The sequence below is a fragment of the Polypterus senegalus genome, chromosome 7 (genome assembly GCF_016835505.1).
Source record: "Polypterus senegalus isolate Bchr_013 chromosome 7, ASM1683550v1, whole genome shotgun sequence".
Classification (NCBI taxonomy): Eukaryota; Metazoa; Chordata; class Cladistia; order Polypteriformes; family Polypteridae; genus Polypterus; species Polypterus senegalus.
In genome coordinates, this window is record NC_053160.1 from 110,325,782 (window position 1) to 110,345,387 (window position 19,606).

At 38.8% G+C, this 19,606-nt stretch overlaps 1 protein-coding gene across 1 annotated transcript in view; it reads right to left on the reverse strand.

Moving 5' to 3' along the window:
* pigo (phosphatidylinositol glycan anchor biosynthesis, class O) overlaps positions 1–19,606 on the reverse strand; it is a 232,297-nt gene that overhangs the window by 129,401 nt on the left and 83,290 nt on the right. Inside the window, exons 5-6 of the mRNA XM_039757965.1 lie at positions 14,307–14,430; positions 13,950–14,109 (exon numbers count right to left, since the gene is read on the reverse strand). Coding sequence (XP_039613899.1) covers positions 13,950–14,109; positions 14,307–14,430 — 284 coding nt within the window. The remainder of the gene's footprint in view (positions 1–13,949; positions 14,110–14,306; positions 14,431–19,606) is intronic.

Here is a 19,606-nt window from a genome sequence, read left to right on the forward strand (position 1 = left end):
TACCTTGCGGTTATACCCAGTCATGGGAAAGGCTTTGGGAGTTAATCCCAAAGAAAATTCCGGAGTAGGAGTCCCAAAGGTGGCTGGTTATCAATATTGAACCTTATTCCAGCAACTCCAACAGCCAAACTAGCTCCGAATGTAATGTTTTGGATTCCTTTTGATTTAGTCGGAACAGCCAAAAGGGGAGCCCTGTTATCTGGTCAGCAAAAGGCCCTCATATACTGATGCCCAAACCTGTGTCATGAAGAGGTTATTCTAGTCTCACCTCACGGTGCAAGCACAACGAAGACAGTAGCTATGGGTTATAAGTCCCTGATCAACTGGCACAGAGCTGGACTCCACTGGCTGTCTTCGATGGTGGGAGGGATCTTCATGTCCCATTTGTCAACTGTCACCTGCCTCAAGCAGGGCAGCCCCGGGCCAGTAAAGTATTGACCCTACACAGTTTGCCTGCTTCAGTGGGTGCATGGAGCTCAGAGTTTTGCTCAACCAGCAAATTGTTAACCATGCACCAGGAAAATATCACTGGAAAAAGTTTAAGACCCTAGTTTTTTGTATCTCAAGCTGGAACGTGCAAAAAATGCACGCTGGACTGTCTGATGACCTGAAAGAAACGGAGGATGTAGGTCAGGTTAGGTCGGGGAGCATGCACTGGTACAGTGCATTTCCACACTCACCACACAACCAAAGGGCTCGGGATCCTGGTTGGCAACCCCTCCCACGGTCCACTCCCACCCTCTGGAAATGACCCTTGATCTGCCACATGTTACATGGGTGTCCCCTTGGCCTGGTCCAGCCACTCAGGTCCTCAACAATGAGGATCCTGCAAGCTGGATCACACTCTGGGAATTGTGCCACATGGCCGTAGTGCCGTAACTGATGCTCGATCACAAAGCAGCCAATGTGCCTCATTCAGGATGCTTTTAAGACCGCAGTAATTGATCATGAATTGCAAAGACTGCATGTTGACATAGCAGCACTGATATAGCACAGTGGATCCCTGGAGGAAGAACATTAGATCTTCTTCTGGCAGAGGAAAGGTGTTGAGGAAACAAGGGAACAAGGAGTTGGTTTTGCTGTCAAGAACACACTGCTCCGCATGATTGAACCTCCAATGGGTGGCACAGAAACAATTCTCATCCTATGCTTCTTCACATCAGCAGGTATTGTAAACCTTGTGTGCATCTATGCAACAAACCTAAAAGCCACTTCCAAAGTCAAGAACAGTTCTATGAACATCTTGATAGCATTGTTAACAGAATCCCAAAGTTAGTGCACATTTACTTCTAGGGAGTTTTCAATGCTAGGGTGGGTGCAGATCAAAAATCCTGGCCAAGTGTGTTAGGTCATCATGGCATAGGAAAATAAATGAAAATGTCCAGAAGTTACTTGAGTTCTTCTGCATTCCCAGTGTGAGTGACACAAATACTTATTTTCAGAACAAGGCATGTCGTAAAGCTTCCTGGAGACACCCAAGATCAAAGAACTGGCACCAGCTGGACTTGGTCATCACCAGACATGATTTCTTAAACAGCGTATACAATACCAGAGTTTACCACTGTGCAGACTGTGATACTGACCACTCCCTGATTATCACAAAGGTAAAACTCAGCTCAAAGAAATTCCATCTTTCCACAAAGAAATGTCAACCAAGAATTAAAATTAACAAGAACGACTAAAAAGACAAAAACAAGGAGTTCATAGAGAGACTGGAAAAGCCCCTGGCTAGTGACCAACAGCACTACACCAAAGCAAGATGGAATTCTCTCCGAAACACCATCTACAGCATTGCTATCATGACTTATGGCAAAAAAGAGAGCCATAACGCAGACTGGTTTGAGGCTAGAATATCAGTGTTAGAGCCAGTCATTGATGCTAAGTGTAATGCGCTTATCAATTAAAAGTATGACCCAAGCCAGCAAAATCTACAAAAACTCAAACTCACATCTTTCTGAGGTCTCAACGTTTGAGGAAGTAGATAACCTCCCAGCGATTAAAGGTACTACTAAGGAGGTAATGAAGGATTTTGAAATTGTAGCGCGAGAAGTGCTGCTTAGATTAAACAGGCTTAAATCAAAGAAATCACTGGGTCCAGATAATATTAACCCATAAGTTATAAAGGAAGTTAGCAAGTACACGTAGAAAGCCTTGACGCATAGTTTTAGGAAGTTACTGCACACTGGGAAAATTCAAAAGGACTTGAAAATGACAAATTTCATCCCGCTATATAAAAAGGGTGACCCTGATGATCCAATCAATTCTAGTCCAGTAAGCTTAACATACAACACAGGAAAATGAATGGAAGGAATTATTAAGGATAAAACTGAGCAACACATGGCAAAAACAGGAGTTTTACTGAACAATCGTCATTATTCAGAAGAGGGAGGTCATGTCTTATGCATATGCTAGAATTCTACATATAAGCAACATAAGGATATGATCAAAGTGGAGCATATAATATTATTTATCTTCACATTCAGAAAGCATTTGATAAGGTGTCACATGAGAGGCTGGAAATCAAACTACAAGAAGTGTGAATTCAGGGTGTTGTTTGTAGATTAGTGTAAAATTGGCTCAGACACTGGATGCAGAAGGTTATATATAGTGCAAGGAACAGTATCAGAATTGGCTATCATTCAGAATGGTATTCCACAGAGGCCAGTGCTAGGGTCACTGCTATTTTTTAATATACTAGGGGGCTCTGCCCTCTGCTCATTTCGCTTGCCAACCCCCGAGTTTTGGTTAACTGGATAAACAATTTAAAGACATTGCTGTTTTCATAGGAATTGTTACATATGCATTATTTTCACTTTTACTTCAGTTAAAAAAATATTTGGAATTGACTTTTCTTCAAGATCACACTGAATTTTGATTCCACAATTTACATTGTGACAACGCAACGTATTACCCATTAGTGAATATCGATTCTTTCTCTCTAATAAATAAACTGACTTTTTTCGAGTGTTTGTCCGTGTGATTTGTTAATTGTCATAGCAAAAGCTATTCTCACGGGAAACTGTAAACATTTGAATACGAATAGCATATTAAGATATCCTTTTGTGTTTAATATTATTTGCGGAATATGTACTACATTACCTTTCTTGTCACCTGTTAAATTTTAACATGTTAGAATTGTTCAACCAATTTTTAATACAGCTAATCTTGTTCCATTACACAGTCCATCACTCATACACAAATTACGTAATGACATTACAATACATCCTTCTTTCAACAGTAATTCGGACGGTGGAAGACTTGATAGTGTTGAAGCTTGTAGATATTCTATGGAATATTGTAAATTGATGTTTTCATCTTCTGCTCGATCACCACCAACTGCTTCAGCATAGTCTATTGATACACATTTAATCAATTTGCTGTGTAACCGATCAACAATTTTCGCCTTAATTCATTTGACTTCATCATTTCTCACTGCCATATTTAGATGAATGGGTGCTTCAAAACTGGATCTTTGTAAGTGAATGTATGTGTGTTCATAAGTAAGCCCTTTAATGGACTGGTGCCTGTCCGGGTTAAGTGCTGAAATGCACCTAATGACCGTGGTCTTGTTTGAAAATAGTTTTAAGTAGGGCATGACTTAAAAGAATTTCATAGCAAAGTGTCAGTCTTGTGTGACTTTCTTCCAAAAAGTCTCTTCAAAAAGTCATATCTTGTCGCAGGATTAGTCTCATCCCAATAATTTTTTTATTTATTTTATGTTACTAATAAAAGGCAAAGCCCTCACTGACTCACTCACTCACTCACTGACTCATCACTAATTCTCCAACTTCCAGTGTGGGTGGAAGGCTGAAACTTGGAAGGCTCATTCCTTAAAGCTTCCTTACAAAAGTTGGGCAGGTTTCATTTCAAAATTCTATGTGTAATGGTCATAACTGGAAGCTATTTTTCTCCATATACTGTAATGGAGTTGAGCTTGAAAGCCGTGGGGGGTGGAGTTTCGTGTGACATCATCACGCCTCCCACATAATCACGTGAAATGACTGTCAACGCAGTATGTAGAAAACAAGGAAGAGCTCCAAAAAGCGCTGAAGAAAACATGCATTATATAATTGAGAAGGCAGCGAAACAATAAGAAGCGAGCGAGTGACATATACAACCATATTTATGAGTGCTGCTACTTCAGAAACAAAACACGGTGTAAACCTAAAGTTTAAATTAAGTTCATAGACAGGCTGCTGCTGGGGTTTGTCATGCCCATGGGTAATGCGGGATACAAGTTTAATGAGAGGACGCGGGATATAAACGAGAGTTTTGAGCACGTTGTCACTAAGTTAAAATTGCAGGTGAAGGGCTGTGCTTAAGCAAATTCTGAGAGACTGTTTGTGGGGGATTGACAGTTAAGGCGGGTGGGGAAGTCACGTCATCATCTCCCCTCCCATTCAACTCATTTCGCTCTGAGCTGAGCTCCACAGCTAACGTAGTCTTACGGAAGCGACTTTGTGACGCTGCCACCAAATACTCACAGAAAAATCCAAAAGTTAATACACACTATGAATCCTCCAGGTTACATTGACAATCGTGTTACGTTATTTTTAAAATGTTTCCTTTTCTTAGCACAAGCACAGCTGAGAAGCTGCGATGCATGTGCTCCATAACGCGTTAAAAAATAATACATTTAATCACACTTTGCATTCCAAGCAAAGGGGAACTTCTGTCAATGCATGATTTCCTGGTACACCGATTACATTGATCAGCACTTCCCGATTCATTTTACCCTCGCACCCCGTTGGTTTGAAAACAAGTATGAAAAAATATGAGGTTAACACAGAAAAACAGATCACCAATTGAAGCTTTATGAACAATCGATACTTTATTCGCCATCAATAACTGTTTTGGTAAAGCCATACTCGTTGTAATCCCCCTTCCATTTTATAATTTTTCCACCACTAGCCATGATCAAATGAATGGTAAAAAAGTAATAGCGAAGAGAGGGTGACTTATTCAGGCAGGCAGACGACAGCTCAATAGCTCGAATTTGGATATAAGTAGGTTCTATTTGGTCGCCAGAAATATCTTTGGTAGGAATGGAAGTTGAATTTAGTCTTTAAATTTCTATGGTGAAGAAAACTTTATGCAATGATGACTAAATTAAACTATATAAAGTCAAAACTTGTATATATAAAGTCATTCCTGAATATATAAACTCAAAACTTGAATATATAAAGACGGCATTGGAATATTTAAAGTTAAAACTTGAATATATAAAGTCAGCGTCGGAATATATAAAGTAAGCGCTGGAATATATAAAGTCAGCGCTGGAATATCCATCCATTTCCCAACCCGTTGAATCCGACCACAGGGTCACGGGGGTCTGCTGGAGCCAATCCCAGCCAACACTGGGCGCAAGGCAGGAACCAATCCTGGGCAGGGCACATGCATTATTTTCAAAACATTAATCGAACAGTGTTTTTTTATTTTATTTTTCTGAATACGTTTTTGTTAACTTAGTTCAGTTCAGAGTCGTTTCAATCAATATATTTTGACTTTGACTTTATATATTCAGAAAAAAGCTTTGACTTTATATACAGTATACCGACGCTGACTTTATATGATCAAGTTTTGACTTTATATATTCCGACAGTGACTTTATATATTCAAGTTTTGACTTTATATATTCAGAAAATCAATGTATTTGCCTGTTTGGCACGTGGACAAAATTGTTGGTACCCTTCAGTCAATGAAAGAAAAACTCAAAATGGTCACAGAAATAACTTTAATCTGACAAAAGTAATAATAAATAAAAATTCTATGAAATTTAACCAATGAAAGTCAGACATTGATTTTCAACCATGCTTCAACAGAATTATTTAAAAAAATAAACTCATGAAACAGGCCTGGACAAAATGATGGTACCCCTAACTTAATATTTTGTTGCACAACTTTTTGAGGCAATCACTGCAATCAAACGATTCCTGTAACTGTCAATGAGACTTCTGCACTTCTCAGCAGGTATTTTGGCCCACTCCTCATGAGCAAACTGCTCCAGTTGTCTCAGGTTTGAAGGGTGCCTTTTCCAGACGGCATGTTTCAGCTCTTTCCAAAGATGCTCAATAGGATTGAGGTCAGGGCTCATAGAAGGCCACTTTAGAATAGTCCAATGGTTTCCTCTTAGCCATTCTTGGGTGTTTTTAGCTGTGTGTTTTGGGTCATTGTCCTGTTGCAAGACCCATGACCTGTGACTGAGACCAAGCTTTCTGACACTGGCCAGCACATTTCTCTCTAGAATCCCTTGATAGTCTTGAGATTTCATTGTACCCTGCACAGATTCAAGACACCCTGTGCCAGATGCAGCAAAGCAGCCCCAGAACATAACAGAGCCTCCTCCATGTTTCACAGAAGGGACAGTGTTCTTTTCTTGACATGCTTCATTTTTCCGTCTGTGAACATAGAGCTGATGTGCCTTAGCAAAAAGTTCAATTTTGTCTCATCTGTCCATAGGACATTCTCCCAGAATCTTTGTGGCTTGTCCACATGTAGTTTGGCAAATTCCAGTCTGGCTTTTTTATGATTTGTTTTCAACAATGGTGTCCTCCGTGGTCGTCTCCCATGAAGTCCACTTTGGCTCAAACGACGACGGATGGTGCGATCTGACACTGATGTTCCTTGAGCTTGAAGTTCACCTTGGATCTATTTAGAAGTTTTTCTGGGCTCTTTTGTTACCATTCGTATTATCCGTCTCTTTGATTTGTCATCAATTTTCCTCCTGCGGCCACGTCCAGGAGGTTGGCTACAGTCCCATGGATCTTAAATTTCTGAATAATATGTGCAACTGTAGTCACAGGAACATCAAGCTGCTTCGAGATGGTCTTATAGCCTTTACCTTTGACATGCTTGTCTATAATTTTCTTTCTAATCTCCTGAGACAACTCTTTCCTTCGCTTCCTCTGGTCCATGTTGAGTGTGGTACACAACATGTCACCAAACAACACAGTGACTACCTGGAGCCCTATATATAGGTCCACTGACTGATTACAAGATTGTAGACACCTGTGATGCTAATTAGTGGACACACCTTGGATTAACATGTCCCTTTGGTCACATTATTTTCAGTCTTTTCTAGGGGTACCATCATTTTTGTCCAGGCCTGTTTCATGATTTTTTTATTAATTCTGTTGAAGCATGGTTGAAAAGCAATGTCTGACTTTTATTAGTTAAATTTCATAGAATTTTTATTTATTATTACTTTTGTCAGATTAAAGTTATTTCTGTGACCATTTTGAGTTTTTCTTTCATTGACTGAAAGGTACCAACAATTTTGTCCACGTGTGTGTCTGTGTGTATATATGTACACATGTATGTATGTATGTATGTGTATATATATATATATATATATATATATATATATATATATATACATACATAACAACACTCATGACAATGACAAAACAATTACATTGTCAATCATGTTACGTTATTATTAAAATATTTCCTTCTCTTTTTACTTCTCAGCTGTATAGAGGTATTTTGCTATATATATATATATTATATATATATATATATATATATATATATATATATATATATATATATTTATATATATATATATATATTTTATATATATATATATATATATAATATATAAATATTATATATATATATTTTATATATATATATTTTATATATATATATATATATATAATCTATAATAATAAAAGGCAAAGCCCTCACTCACTCACTCACTCACTGACTCATCACTAATTCTCCAACTTCCCATGTAGGTAGAAAGCTGAAATTTGGCAGACTTATTCCTTACAGCTTACTTACAAAAGTTAAGCAGGTTTCATTTGAAATTCTACGCGTAACGGTCATAACGGTCGATAACGTTCGACAACGCCCGCCATGTTGAACTTTCTTATTTATGGCCCCATCGTCACGAAATTTGGTAGGCATCTTCCCTGCGCTAACCGAAACCGATGTACTTACTTATTTCGATGGTATGACGCCACTGTCAGCCGCCATATTGAACTTTCCAAGCGTCACCAATTTTCAAACTTCCGTGTAGGTAGAAGGCTGACCCCATCTTCACAAAATTTGGTAGGAGGCTTCCCTGCGCTAACCAAAACCGATGTACGTACTTACTTCGGTGGTATGATGCCACTGTCGGCCGCCATATTGAATTTTCCAAAGCGTCACTAATTCTCCAACTTCCGTGTAGGTAGAAGGCTGAAATTTGGCAGGCTCATTCCTTACAGCTTACTTACAAAAGTTAAGCAGGTTTCATTTCGAAATTCTATGCATAATGGTCATAACGGTCAACAACGTCTGCCATGTTGAACTTTCTTATTTATGGCCCCATCTTCACGAAATTTGGTAGGCGGCTTCCCTGCGCTAACCGAAACCAATGTACATACTTATTTCGGTGGTATGACGCCACTGTCAGCCACCATATTAAACTTTCCAACGTCACTAATTCTCCAACTTCCCGTGTAGGTAGAAGGCTGAAATTTGGTACTTATTTGGTGGTATGATGCCACTGTCGGCCGCCATATTGAACTTTTAACGGAAACCGATGTCCGTACTTATTTCGTTAGTATGACACCACTGTCGGCTGCCATATTGAACTTTCCAACGTCACTAATTCTCCAACTTCCCGTGTAGGTAGAAGGCTGAAATTTGGCAGGCTCATTCCTTACAGCTTACTTACAAAAGTTAAGCAGGTTTCATTTCGAAATTCTATGCATAATGGTCATAACGGTCAACAACGTCTGCCATGTTGAACTTTCTTATTTATGGCCCCATCTTCTCGAAATTTGGTAGGCGGCTTCCCTGCACTAACCGAAACCAATTTACGTACTTATTTCGGTGGTATGATGCCACTGTCGGCCGCCATATTGAACTTTTCAACAGTCTTTGTTACTTATGGGCCCATCTTCAAGAAATTTGGTACACGGGTTCCCAACGCTAACTGAATCCTACTTACGTACATATATACGTCCATAGCCTGCACCTCGGTCACGCGTGAGGTGGCGTTGTGTCCCCCGTCCCAACGCCTCCCACGTTGTTGGCTGGCTGGCTGCCTGCCTATATAAGACTGTCCGTTGCTCCGGTCTCTACATTCCCTTCCTTGCTTCGCCACGGGATTCACGTCTCCCTACTGATAACTACAGCCCAAATTTGTTTAATCCACGGCTTCTCCGCTGTTTTATTGTTTGTTTATTACAATTATAGGTATTGTATAGGTATTTTACAATTACTTTGCATTGCTCAGGTACCCATTTCCTTTATCATTCCAACCCCCAATAACATGTCTATCGAGATGATCACTATCGATCAAAGAACTGTCACTTACCGAGTGGTTTCCTGCCCGGAGATACCACCTACCTTTTCCATTCTCTTTGTTACATATTGCACGGCCATATCAGGCTCACTCTTGATATCCGGAGGAAGATTCTGTCTTATGTATTGAATGACTGGGACAGGTTCAAGGTGTGGACTGATTACGGTACAGGAGATAATTATACTACACAGGAGCACTATAAGAGTGAAATGCTTAAGCCCTTCACCTATGGTTCTGCATGTGAGTTGATGGCTGCCGCTGAATTGTTCGGTTGTCGCTTTCAAGTGTACCGAAATGGCCAAATAGTTTACACCTTTCGACAACCGCCAATGCCTCTTAAACATCTTAGATTCACAGGTGACGATTTCAGTAGTGGACACTTTGACGTTTATGAATGTTTAAACTCTCAAAAGCTGGATGTGATTTTATCAATGAAACCGGTTGTGTGCTTACAACGCTTGACAGATGCCAAATGTCACTTCAACACAACAAATCCTGCAAATACTGTCGTAATTGAAACAAACCATGAAACTCAAACCGATTATGACAGCAGCAATCCAAGCTGTGACATTTGAGACAAGATTACTGTTCACATGGCCAACTGTAAGTTACATGCTCAAGAGTAACCTCAGCGCACAGCTTGGTCATGTTACAACCGGAGGGCCGAACTGACAACATGGTATACAAAGAGATCCTTAACAAATAATTATTGGCATATTTTCCCTCAGTTTAAAAGGTTTAATTTCTTCTTAATAAAAATTTTAATGCAGTACTTAGCGCTGTTTAGGTATTTTGCTAGTATATATATATATATATATATATATATATATATATATATATACTGTATATACTGTAATCCCTCACTATATCGCTTCGACTTTCGCAGCTTCACTCTAACGCGGATTTTAAATGTAAGCATATCTAAATATATATCACAGATTTTTCGCTGGTTCGTGGATTTCTACGGACAATGGGTCTTTTAATATATGGTACATGCTTCCTCAGTTTGTTTGCCCAGTTGATTTCATACAAAGGATGCTATTGGCGGATGGCTTAGAAGCTACCCAATCAGAGCATTTATTACATATTAACTAAAACTCCTCAACGCTATAAGATATGCTTCCCGCGCGGTGCTTGATTGTTTGCTTGTCTCTGCCTCTATCTCACCCTCTCTGACATTCTCTGCGTCTGACGGAGGGGGTGTGAGCAGAGGTGCTGTTTGCACAGAAGCTGTTTGCCTAGTGGATATGGAAGCACCTCTAAGAAATGCCGCTTTATCACGGTGCTTCCAAAAGCACACTTATTGATTTTTTGATTGTTTGCTTTTCTTTGCGAGCACGCTCTCTCTCTCTCTGAAATTCTCTGCTCCTGAAGATATTTGCATTCTTTTAATTGTGAGAAAGAACTGTCATCTCTGTCTTGTCATGGAGCACAGTTTAAACTTTTGACTAAAGGGTGTTATTTCATGTCTAGAGGGCTCTAATAACGTTAACAGTGTGGGAGAGTTTATAAGGGCTTAAAATATATAAAAATAACTATACAAACATATGGTTTCTACTTCGCGGATTTTCATCTATCGCGGGGGGGTTCTGGAACGCAGCCCCCGCGATCGAGGAGGGATTACTGTATATATAGATATGACAACACTACTCATATCAATGACAAAACAATTACATTAACAATCATGTTACATTATTTTTAAAATTTTTCCTTTTATTTTTCATAACTTCTTTAACACACCACTTCTCTGCTGCGAAGCACGGGTATTCTGCTAGTATATATATATACACATACACATACAGTGGGTACGGAAAGTATTCAGACCCCCTTCAATTTTTCACTCTGTTATATTGCAGCCATTTCCCAAAATCATTTAAATTCATTTTTTTCCTCATTAATGTACACACAGCACCCCATATTGACAGACAAAAAAAAGAATTTTTGAAATTGTTGCAGATTTATTAAAAAAGAAAAACTGAAATATCACATGGTCCTAAGTATTTAGACCCTTTGCTGTGACACTCGTATATTTAACTCAGATGCTTTCCATTTCTTCTGATCATCCTTGAGATCACCTTCATTTGAGTCCAGCTGTGTTTGATTATACTGATTGGACTTGATTAGGAAAGCCACACACCTGTCTATATAAGACCTTACAGCTCACAATGCATGTCAGAGCAAATGAGAATCATGAGGTCAAAGGAACTGCCTGAAGAGCTCAGAGACAGAATTGTAGCAAGGCACAGATCTGGCCAAGGTTACAAAAAAATTTCTGCTGCACTTAAGGTTCCCAAGAGCACAGTGGCCACCATAATCCATAAATGGAAGACATTTGGGACGACCAGAACCCTTCCTAGAGCTGGCTGGCCGTCCGGCCAAGCTGAGCTACCAGGGGAGAAGAGCCTTGGTGAGAGAGGTAAAGAAGAACCCAAAGATCACTTTGGCTGAGCTCCAGAGATGCAGTCAGGAGATGGGAGAAAGTTGTAGAAAGTCAACCATCACTGCAGCCCTCCACCAGTCAGGGCTTTATGGCAGAGTGGCCTGTCGGAAGCCTCTCCTCAGTGCAAGACACATGACAGCCCGCATGGAGTTTGCTAAAAGACACCTGAAGGACTCTGAGATGGTGAGAAATAAGATTCTCTGGTCTGATGAGACCAAGATAGAACTTTTTGGCCTTAATTCTAAGCGTTATTTGTGGAGACAACCAGGCACTGCTCATCACTTGTCCAATACAGTCCCAAAAGTGAAGCATGGCGGTGGCAGCATCATGCTGTGGAGGTGTTTTTCAGCTGCAGGGACAGGACGACTGGTTGCAATCGAGGGAAAGATGAATGTAGCCAAATACAGAAATATCCTGGACAAAAACCTTCTCCAGAGTGCTAAGGACCTCAGACTGGGCCGAAGGTTTACCTTCCAACAAGACAATGACCCTAAGCACACAGCTAAAATAATGAAGGAGTGGCTTCACAACAACTCTGACTGTTCTTGAATGGCCCAGCCAGAGCGCTGACTTAAACCCAATTGAGCATCTCTGGAGAGACCTAAAAATGGCTGTCCACCAACATTTACCATCCAGCCTGACAGAACTGGAGAGGATCTGCAAGGAGGAATAACTGAGGATCCCCAAATCCAGGTATGAAAAACTTGTTGCATCTTTCCCAAGAAGACTCATGGCTGTATTAGCTCAAAAGGGTGCTTCTACTAAATACTGAGCAAAGGGTCTGAATACTTAGGACCATGTGATATTTCAGGTTTTTTTTAATAAATTGCAACAATTTCAAAAATTTTTTTTGTCTGTCAATATGGGGTGCCGTGTTTACATTAATGAGGAAAAAAATTAATTTAAATGATTTTAGCAAATGGCTGCAAAATAACAAAGAGTGAAAAATTGAAGGGGGTCTGAATACTTTCCGTACCAACTGTGTATATATATATATATATATATATATATATATATATATATATATATATATATATATATATATATATATATATATATATATATATATATATATATATATATATATATATTATATACACATATACACACACACACACATATACATACATACACACACACACATATATTTGGACGGCATACAAGCTTGGGTAGATTTTGGCAAGGCAACCGTTTTGTGGTTTCTGCAAGTTCACAGCCACGTCTGGTGGCCTAGCACCATCACGGCTTGTTTACTTGTTTACTGTGTCTGTGTATTTCGAAGGGGTAGCTCCAGTTTGAATAAATACCCTGACTGTTCCCGTTTGATTGGAATAAAGTTGGTTTTCTTTGGACTCTACGTCATCTCTCATGCATCACAAAGTGTATTTTTAGGACAGCTAAAGATAATGTTGTAATTTTACAACAATGGGTCTTACTGAATTTAAGCAAAAGTAAAGTGTTTTAAAATTATGAGGGGAATTAGCACAATGGATCAAGACTGTTACTTTAAAATAAGTTCATTTACAACATGGAGACACAGTTGGAAACTTAAGGATAAATTTTGGGCAAAGATTGTGAAGTTTTTGTTTACACAGTAAACCACAGACACATGGAACTTATGGTCTAGGACATTAGGGACTTTTAAAACTTGACAATATTGTTTTAAAAGAATTAAGTGGAAAAGACCAGTGAGTTTTGTAGGGCTGAATGGCCTGCTCTTATCTAAACTAAAAAAAAAAGAAAAAAGAAAAAAGAACGAGGGGTCAAAATCCACAAGAACAGCATCAATCACAAAACCAGAAAACAAATTACAACCACAATACCAAAGCCTCAGTATACACTATAGCTTCTCCTTTTATACAGCTGGGGCTATTTTCCAGCTGGTTCATTAGGTGGCACCACTACTTTGGCCTCCACTTTAAGGAAGCAAAGTGAATAATTAACACGTGCGCAGTCATGGTTAACTAAGTGTAGTATAGAAAAATGACATATGACATAAGTGCAAAGAAAAGACAAAACCAACAAAATATTCAAAAGACAGCAAATATATTACATTAAAGACTAGCTAAATTATAAAACAGAGAATAACATTTATCTGAATTTTTTCATGTTTCAAAAAATATTTAAAATATATATATATATATATTTAAGACCATAAATACTTGGACTCTTTCTTTAATGGCTGTGATAGTAAGAAAAGAAAAATCTCACCAGCTCCTGCTCTGTCGAAACTAACATGCTTGGTGTGTACAGGAAAAGAGCAGCATCAGTTTCCTTTTGGCTTTCACCACCATGATCGCCTGTATCAGTCATTCCATGATCCCCAAAGACTACAAGCAGAGTGTCATTCTCAATACGTCTGGCCACCGATCTAGAAAAAAATAACAGAAAAAGAGAGAAATATGAAACAATCTAAGAAGAAAATTATTAAACTTCTAAGCAGAAAAATAAGGCGTGGCGGATTTGCATTTTTCCAGAACTATCATTCATCTACCACTTTTAAACGTTCTACCTTCCTAATAGTTTTTTTGCATTACCACTGCAATAATCCACCTTTTATGAAAATACCTGATAACTTGGTCCATCTGAGTTAGTTTTTCGGCCATTGCAGGGTGATCAGGACCGTAGCGGTGTCCACAGTGGTCTACACCCAGAAAATGGGCAATAATTATATCCCAGTCTTTACGTTTCACTGCAAAATAGTAGAAACCAGTCAGTAAGGAAAAGTTGCTCCCTTTATTTCCCTGTATATGAAATAACAGAAATGATAATCACTGACAAAGAGACAAAGCAAATTATTCTCCATAGTTGATTCTGCTTTCATTCTATCAATAAATCAACCAAAACCTAAATAATTTTTAGGTCATTTTATATTTTTGTCATTCACAAAATCGAATCTGAATATGTGTAATTTAAAGCATACAAATTAAACACTAACAATACATAGAGGAAAATAATAAAAATAACACGTCAAATTAAGTTTCAGATTACAGCTACCACTAAAAGTAACAAAAAAAAAAAAGAATATCTACTCTGTGACTCTCATGTCTGTGTTCTTGAGTTCCACAGTCTGAGCCAATTGTCCTCGCAATCTTACTGTTTCAGTCGCTATCCAGAGCTAGTTCAACATGACAATTTAGACTGACTAGTACATTGTACCAGACATCACTATCTGTAAATCACTGCAACATATATGTTATACATCACTGATACACTGAGGACTAGTATCAGATTTCTTTTCTGGATTGTTTTTCTATATGGCATTTTTTACACCCTGCTTGGATATAGGAATTGCTGCAACACATGCTAACCGATCTGATGTGCCATTTTTGGCAATGTAGAGGCAAGGAATTTTATTGGTACTTGTGTATGTGAGAAAACAATTTAGAGGTAACAGTAGTTAAATATTTTGGTTTGCAGTGCACCTTGATTATATATACTGTGACGTGCGAGTCCCTGTCTTGCACTCCAAAACACTCAAGGCTGAGTCTCAGTACTTTAGCAAAACCAGCTTTATTCAGCTTGAAACAGGAACAGCATAGTTACTTATTGTAGCGGGATCTACCACTCTCTTAAACATAGCCACAGCAATCAGGCAGGGTCGTGGCCAAGTAATACTGTTGCCTGCATTTATAATGTTCCTTGCATCACCCATTGACGACAGGCACTTATAGCGCAACCACAGTTGGCTTGGATTTGCTTTTGCTGTGAGCCCCTGTAGCACTGGAAGCCCGCGGTTGCCGCAGCAACAGAGAAATGGTCTTCCGCAGACGCAGCTATCATGCTTTGGGATGCTCTTTGGCGTGTCATTTCGTTGTGGGGAATCCCAAAAACGTTTAGAAATATAAATATGAGAGGAAAAAGAGTGTGAAAGAATGGACTTTTATTTAGTTATTGGGGTATAAACCAATAAACCAATCAGAGTAAATGCATGCTTTAATCAGCACTTTTATTAAAATCAGTTGTTTATAAAATAGACCTCTTCCCTTACTTCTTTGACCATTCTGTAATAGAGTATTACAATGAATGCTCCCTCTTCAGCATTTGCTGAGGAGTAATTAAAAATGCAATGCACAGGCTTCATCCTGCCTGATTACTGACTCAAAGAGGTTTTATCAGACTTGTCGTAGTAGAGGATATGTTTCTTTCTTTAGTTAAGAATATTGATTTCTTCCATATATAACAAAATGTATTGCTTCTACATCCCCACAAAAGGTTACCATTGCTGCATAAATTTCCATACTAAAAGGTAGGGGTGTGGGGAATAAGCTGATTAATTTATCCATCCATCCATCCATTTTCAAACCCGCTGAATCCGAATACAGGGTTCCAGCCAACACAGGGCACAAGGCAGGAACCAATCCTGGGCAGGGTGCCAACCCACCGCAGGACACACACAAACACACCCACACACCAAGCACACACTAGGGCCAATTTAGAATCGCCAATCCACCTAACCGGCATGTCTTTGGATTGTGGGAGGAAACCGGAGTGCCCGGAGGAAACCCACACAGACACGGGAGAACATGCAAACTCCACGCAGGGAGGACCCGGGAAGCGAACCCGGGTCTCCTAACTGCGAGGCAGCAGCGCTACCACTGCGCCACCGTGCCGCCTGATTAATTTATAAATCGCGAATTTTAATTATGGCAATTACTGGATCACCAGGCAGATTAAAAATCTGTATTTATAAAAGAAAAAAAATGCTACTCCAATAAACAAATTGTAACTGTGTACAACCACGCATAAACTAAAGTATGTAATTAATTACTACAGACAGTTAAATAAGAGTTGCAATCGACCAGGCATTGATGTCATAGTAACAGTTTACAAGCAATCACTAAATTTTGGACAAAACTTTAAATAAACTCCCCAGCAGTTGTGATAAGGCAAAATGGATATCCAAGTCTATCGTACATCTTATTTGCAAGGCCCTTTGTCTCTATGCTGCTGTTGGGAATCCAGGATTCCACATGATTCATATTATCGAGGTGAGGTATGTTACTCCATTCCAATACTTTTTCTTCGGTACAGCAGTTCCTGAAATATACAACAAGGCTAAATCGGTGTTGTGGTGTGAAATTTTGTATATAAGTTGATAAATGTTTAATATGTCTTTATTTGGAACTTAGACAAGGCAATGTAATATTAGTGTTACATTATTGATAAGAACAGCAATGGTTTGATGGTTAAGAATCACCCCCCAGTCTTTAGGACTGAGTCTTTGTAATTTTATGACAGGGGTCGGGGGAAGTGTCTAAAACCAGTTTGGCAAGTGACTCGCTGCAGGACTCCCTCAATCAACCCCCACAGGAAAGCCAAATTACCTATCTGGCAAGTATCAGCTTAACAAATGGTATTGGGGGCAGGTGTGAAACCATTTTGACACACTGGAATTCTATTGGTCTAAGGTTGCCTGTTTGGTGTTAAATCAGAAGCCATTAAGTGTAACAACGCCCTTTTGGCTGTAGGGTTAGGACAGAGAATCTCTAAATTTGCTTGCTTTACCCCTCCCTATCTCTCTTATACCATCATCATGAAAGAGCATCTCCCACCATTTCCATGAAAAGGACAACACAATGAAGAACACAGCTCAGCAGCCATATTGAGACAGGCATGTGGCCTGTTCTGAAGAAAGCTGACCAAAAATGGTGCCGTAACTAGAGACATTTTAAGTAACAAACAAGTCTGTGTGCCACCTGAAACTACATATCAGCATTTATTAGGTTGTATGGTTGGCAATATTAATTTGTACTTTGCTTATTGTTATTATTATGAATATTATCAATAATACATTATTTAAAGTTGTAACTTAACTCCTGCTTGTCTTCTACTACATCTAATTGCCTGAGGTTATAAATGTAGAACGTAAGGGGTGGAGAATTTATATACTACAATATCTAATAAAGAGTGGTAGGTCTGTGAGATTTCAGGCATTCTGACAAAGGCTACACATAAATAATACAAATGGGGAAAGTAGAGTAATATAGAGCTTTACCAACACAAAACAATTAGAATTAAAACAGTTACTCTTTTAAGACCCTCACGTGTGAATCATGGACTTCGAAAGCCACATAGTATCATGTTACTGTAACATCACATCATATAACTGAAAGATGGTGCGTATCCTCTTATGCCCTACAAACCTTAGCTGAAAACCAAAGTCATACCAGAGTTAACATGGCCAAGCTCCTTCACAACGTCACTGAGAAATGGTGAAATGAAGAAAATGAGCCCATGTTAGTCACTCAAAATGTGGTGAATGCGTTTGTTGCAGCTCAGGTGGTCAGCTTTCCTCACATTAAATGCTATGTATAAACATTAAATGCTATGTGATGTGCTAACCTGATGGAACAGTGTACATGATATGCTACTGCCAGTATAAAATTTCTTAATTCCATGCATTTCTATTGTTAGAAATGCAGTTATGAAGTCTACCTGTTGACTCAATAAAAACACTTTAAAATATATATTTAATTGTATTATTCACAATGACTTCTTTTCAATAAAAAACAAATAAACTACAATACTGAATTGCAATGCATAGACAAATACAATATTTAAAAAAATTTAATACATATCTATCAGCATGCAAAAATCATTGTAATATCGAATTAAGAGGTTTTGGTCAACTCCCACCCCTACTAATGGCCTGCTCAAGTTTAAGCCTGTGGTTTGGGTTTATTTTGGTTTCCATAAAAGTATAGTAAAAATAGACCTTGATGTCAAAAATGTAATTTGCAAGCATTATTATCTTAAAATCAAAAGCTCTGGAGCAAAACATATGACTAGCTCTCAAACACCAGCTGACAGATTTATTTGGAGGCTGGTTTATACTCAGTTTAGAATTCTCCATGTATACTACTCTTCACATTGTAGTGTTTGCCAGCTTCTGTGGATGATTTGCTTGCCCCAACCTAAAAGTATGCAAGTTCATTTGTATGTAAGTAGTAAACCTTGCCTGCAAGCAAAAGAAAAGTCATCTTCCAGGAGGACTGTTGAAACAACAGACAGTATCCTATTCTGCACCAAATCCACTGTCTTTTAAAAGAATTACCCATTAGGGACATAAACACAAATACTATCATCCCAATGCCAAGGAAATCACCAGCATCAACACTCATTGACTATCATCCTATAGCTCTCAACCCTATCATGGTGAAGTGTTCTAAAAGGCTCGTCAAAGACCATATAACATTCAAACTCCCTGCAACATTCGATCCACTTCAGTTTGCATACTGCCTTATCTGCTCTGTCAATGATGCTATATCTGCAACACTCCATCTGACCATGGCCCATATGGAAAATAAGTACAGTTATGTGCGGCTGCTCTTACTAACATACTCCAAGAAGCTTATAGCTCCTTTTTACTGTGCTAATTGCCCGCGTTTGTTCTGCAAATGTTTGGATTAGCAGAATGCAGACTGCTAAAATTCAGTCAGATGAAGGCCTTGCCCTGCTGTAATCCTCACAGCTGAAGTCAGTGTTGAAGTGTTTACCTGACAATGTGTTCGTAAGGAATTATATAGTTAATGAAATACCGTGATTTGAAATACATACATTTCATGTGAGTTCTGTGGCTACAACGATCTGTGTAAATATAAAGTGACAGAGGGAATTGCGAGACAAGAAATGCTGAACACACAGCCAAAACAGAAAATGTTTTCATATGTTATAGCAATGACAACATAGTGCTGAGGTGAAGTGTAGGATGTGAAGACTGAAGCCCAAATATCCAATAAACACTTTTACAAAAGGTGTAACAGAACAAGTATGCTTTTATTGAAGAACTAGCAAAATACCCGCACTTCGCAGTGGCGAAGTACTGCCTTAAAATTTTTATTAAGAAGAAAATGAAACCTTTTTAA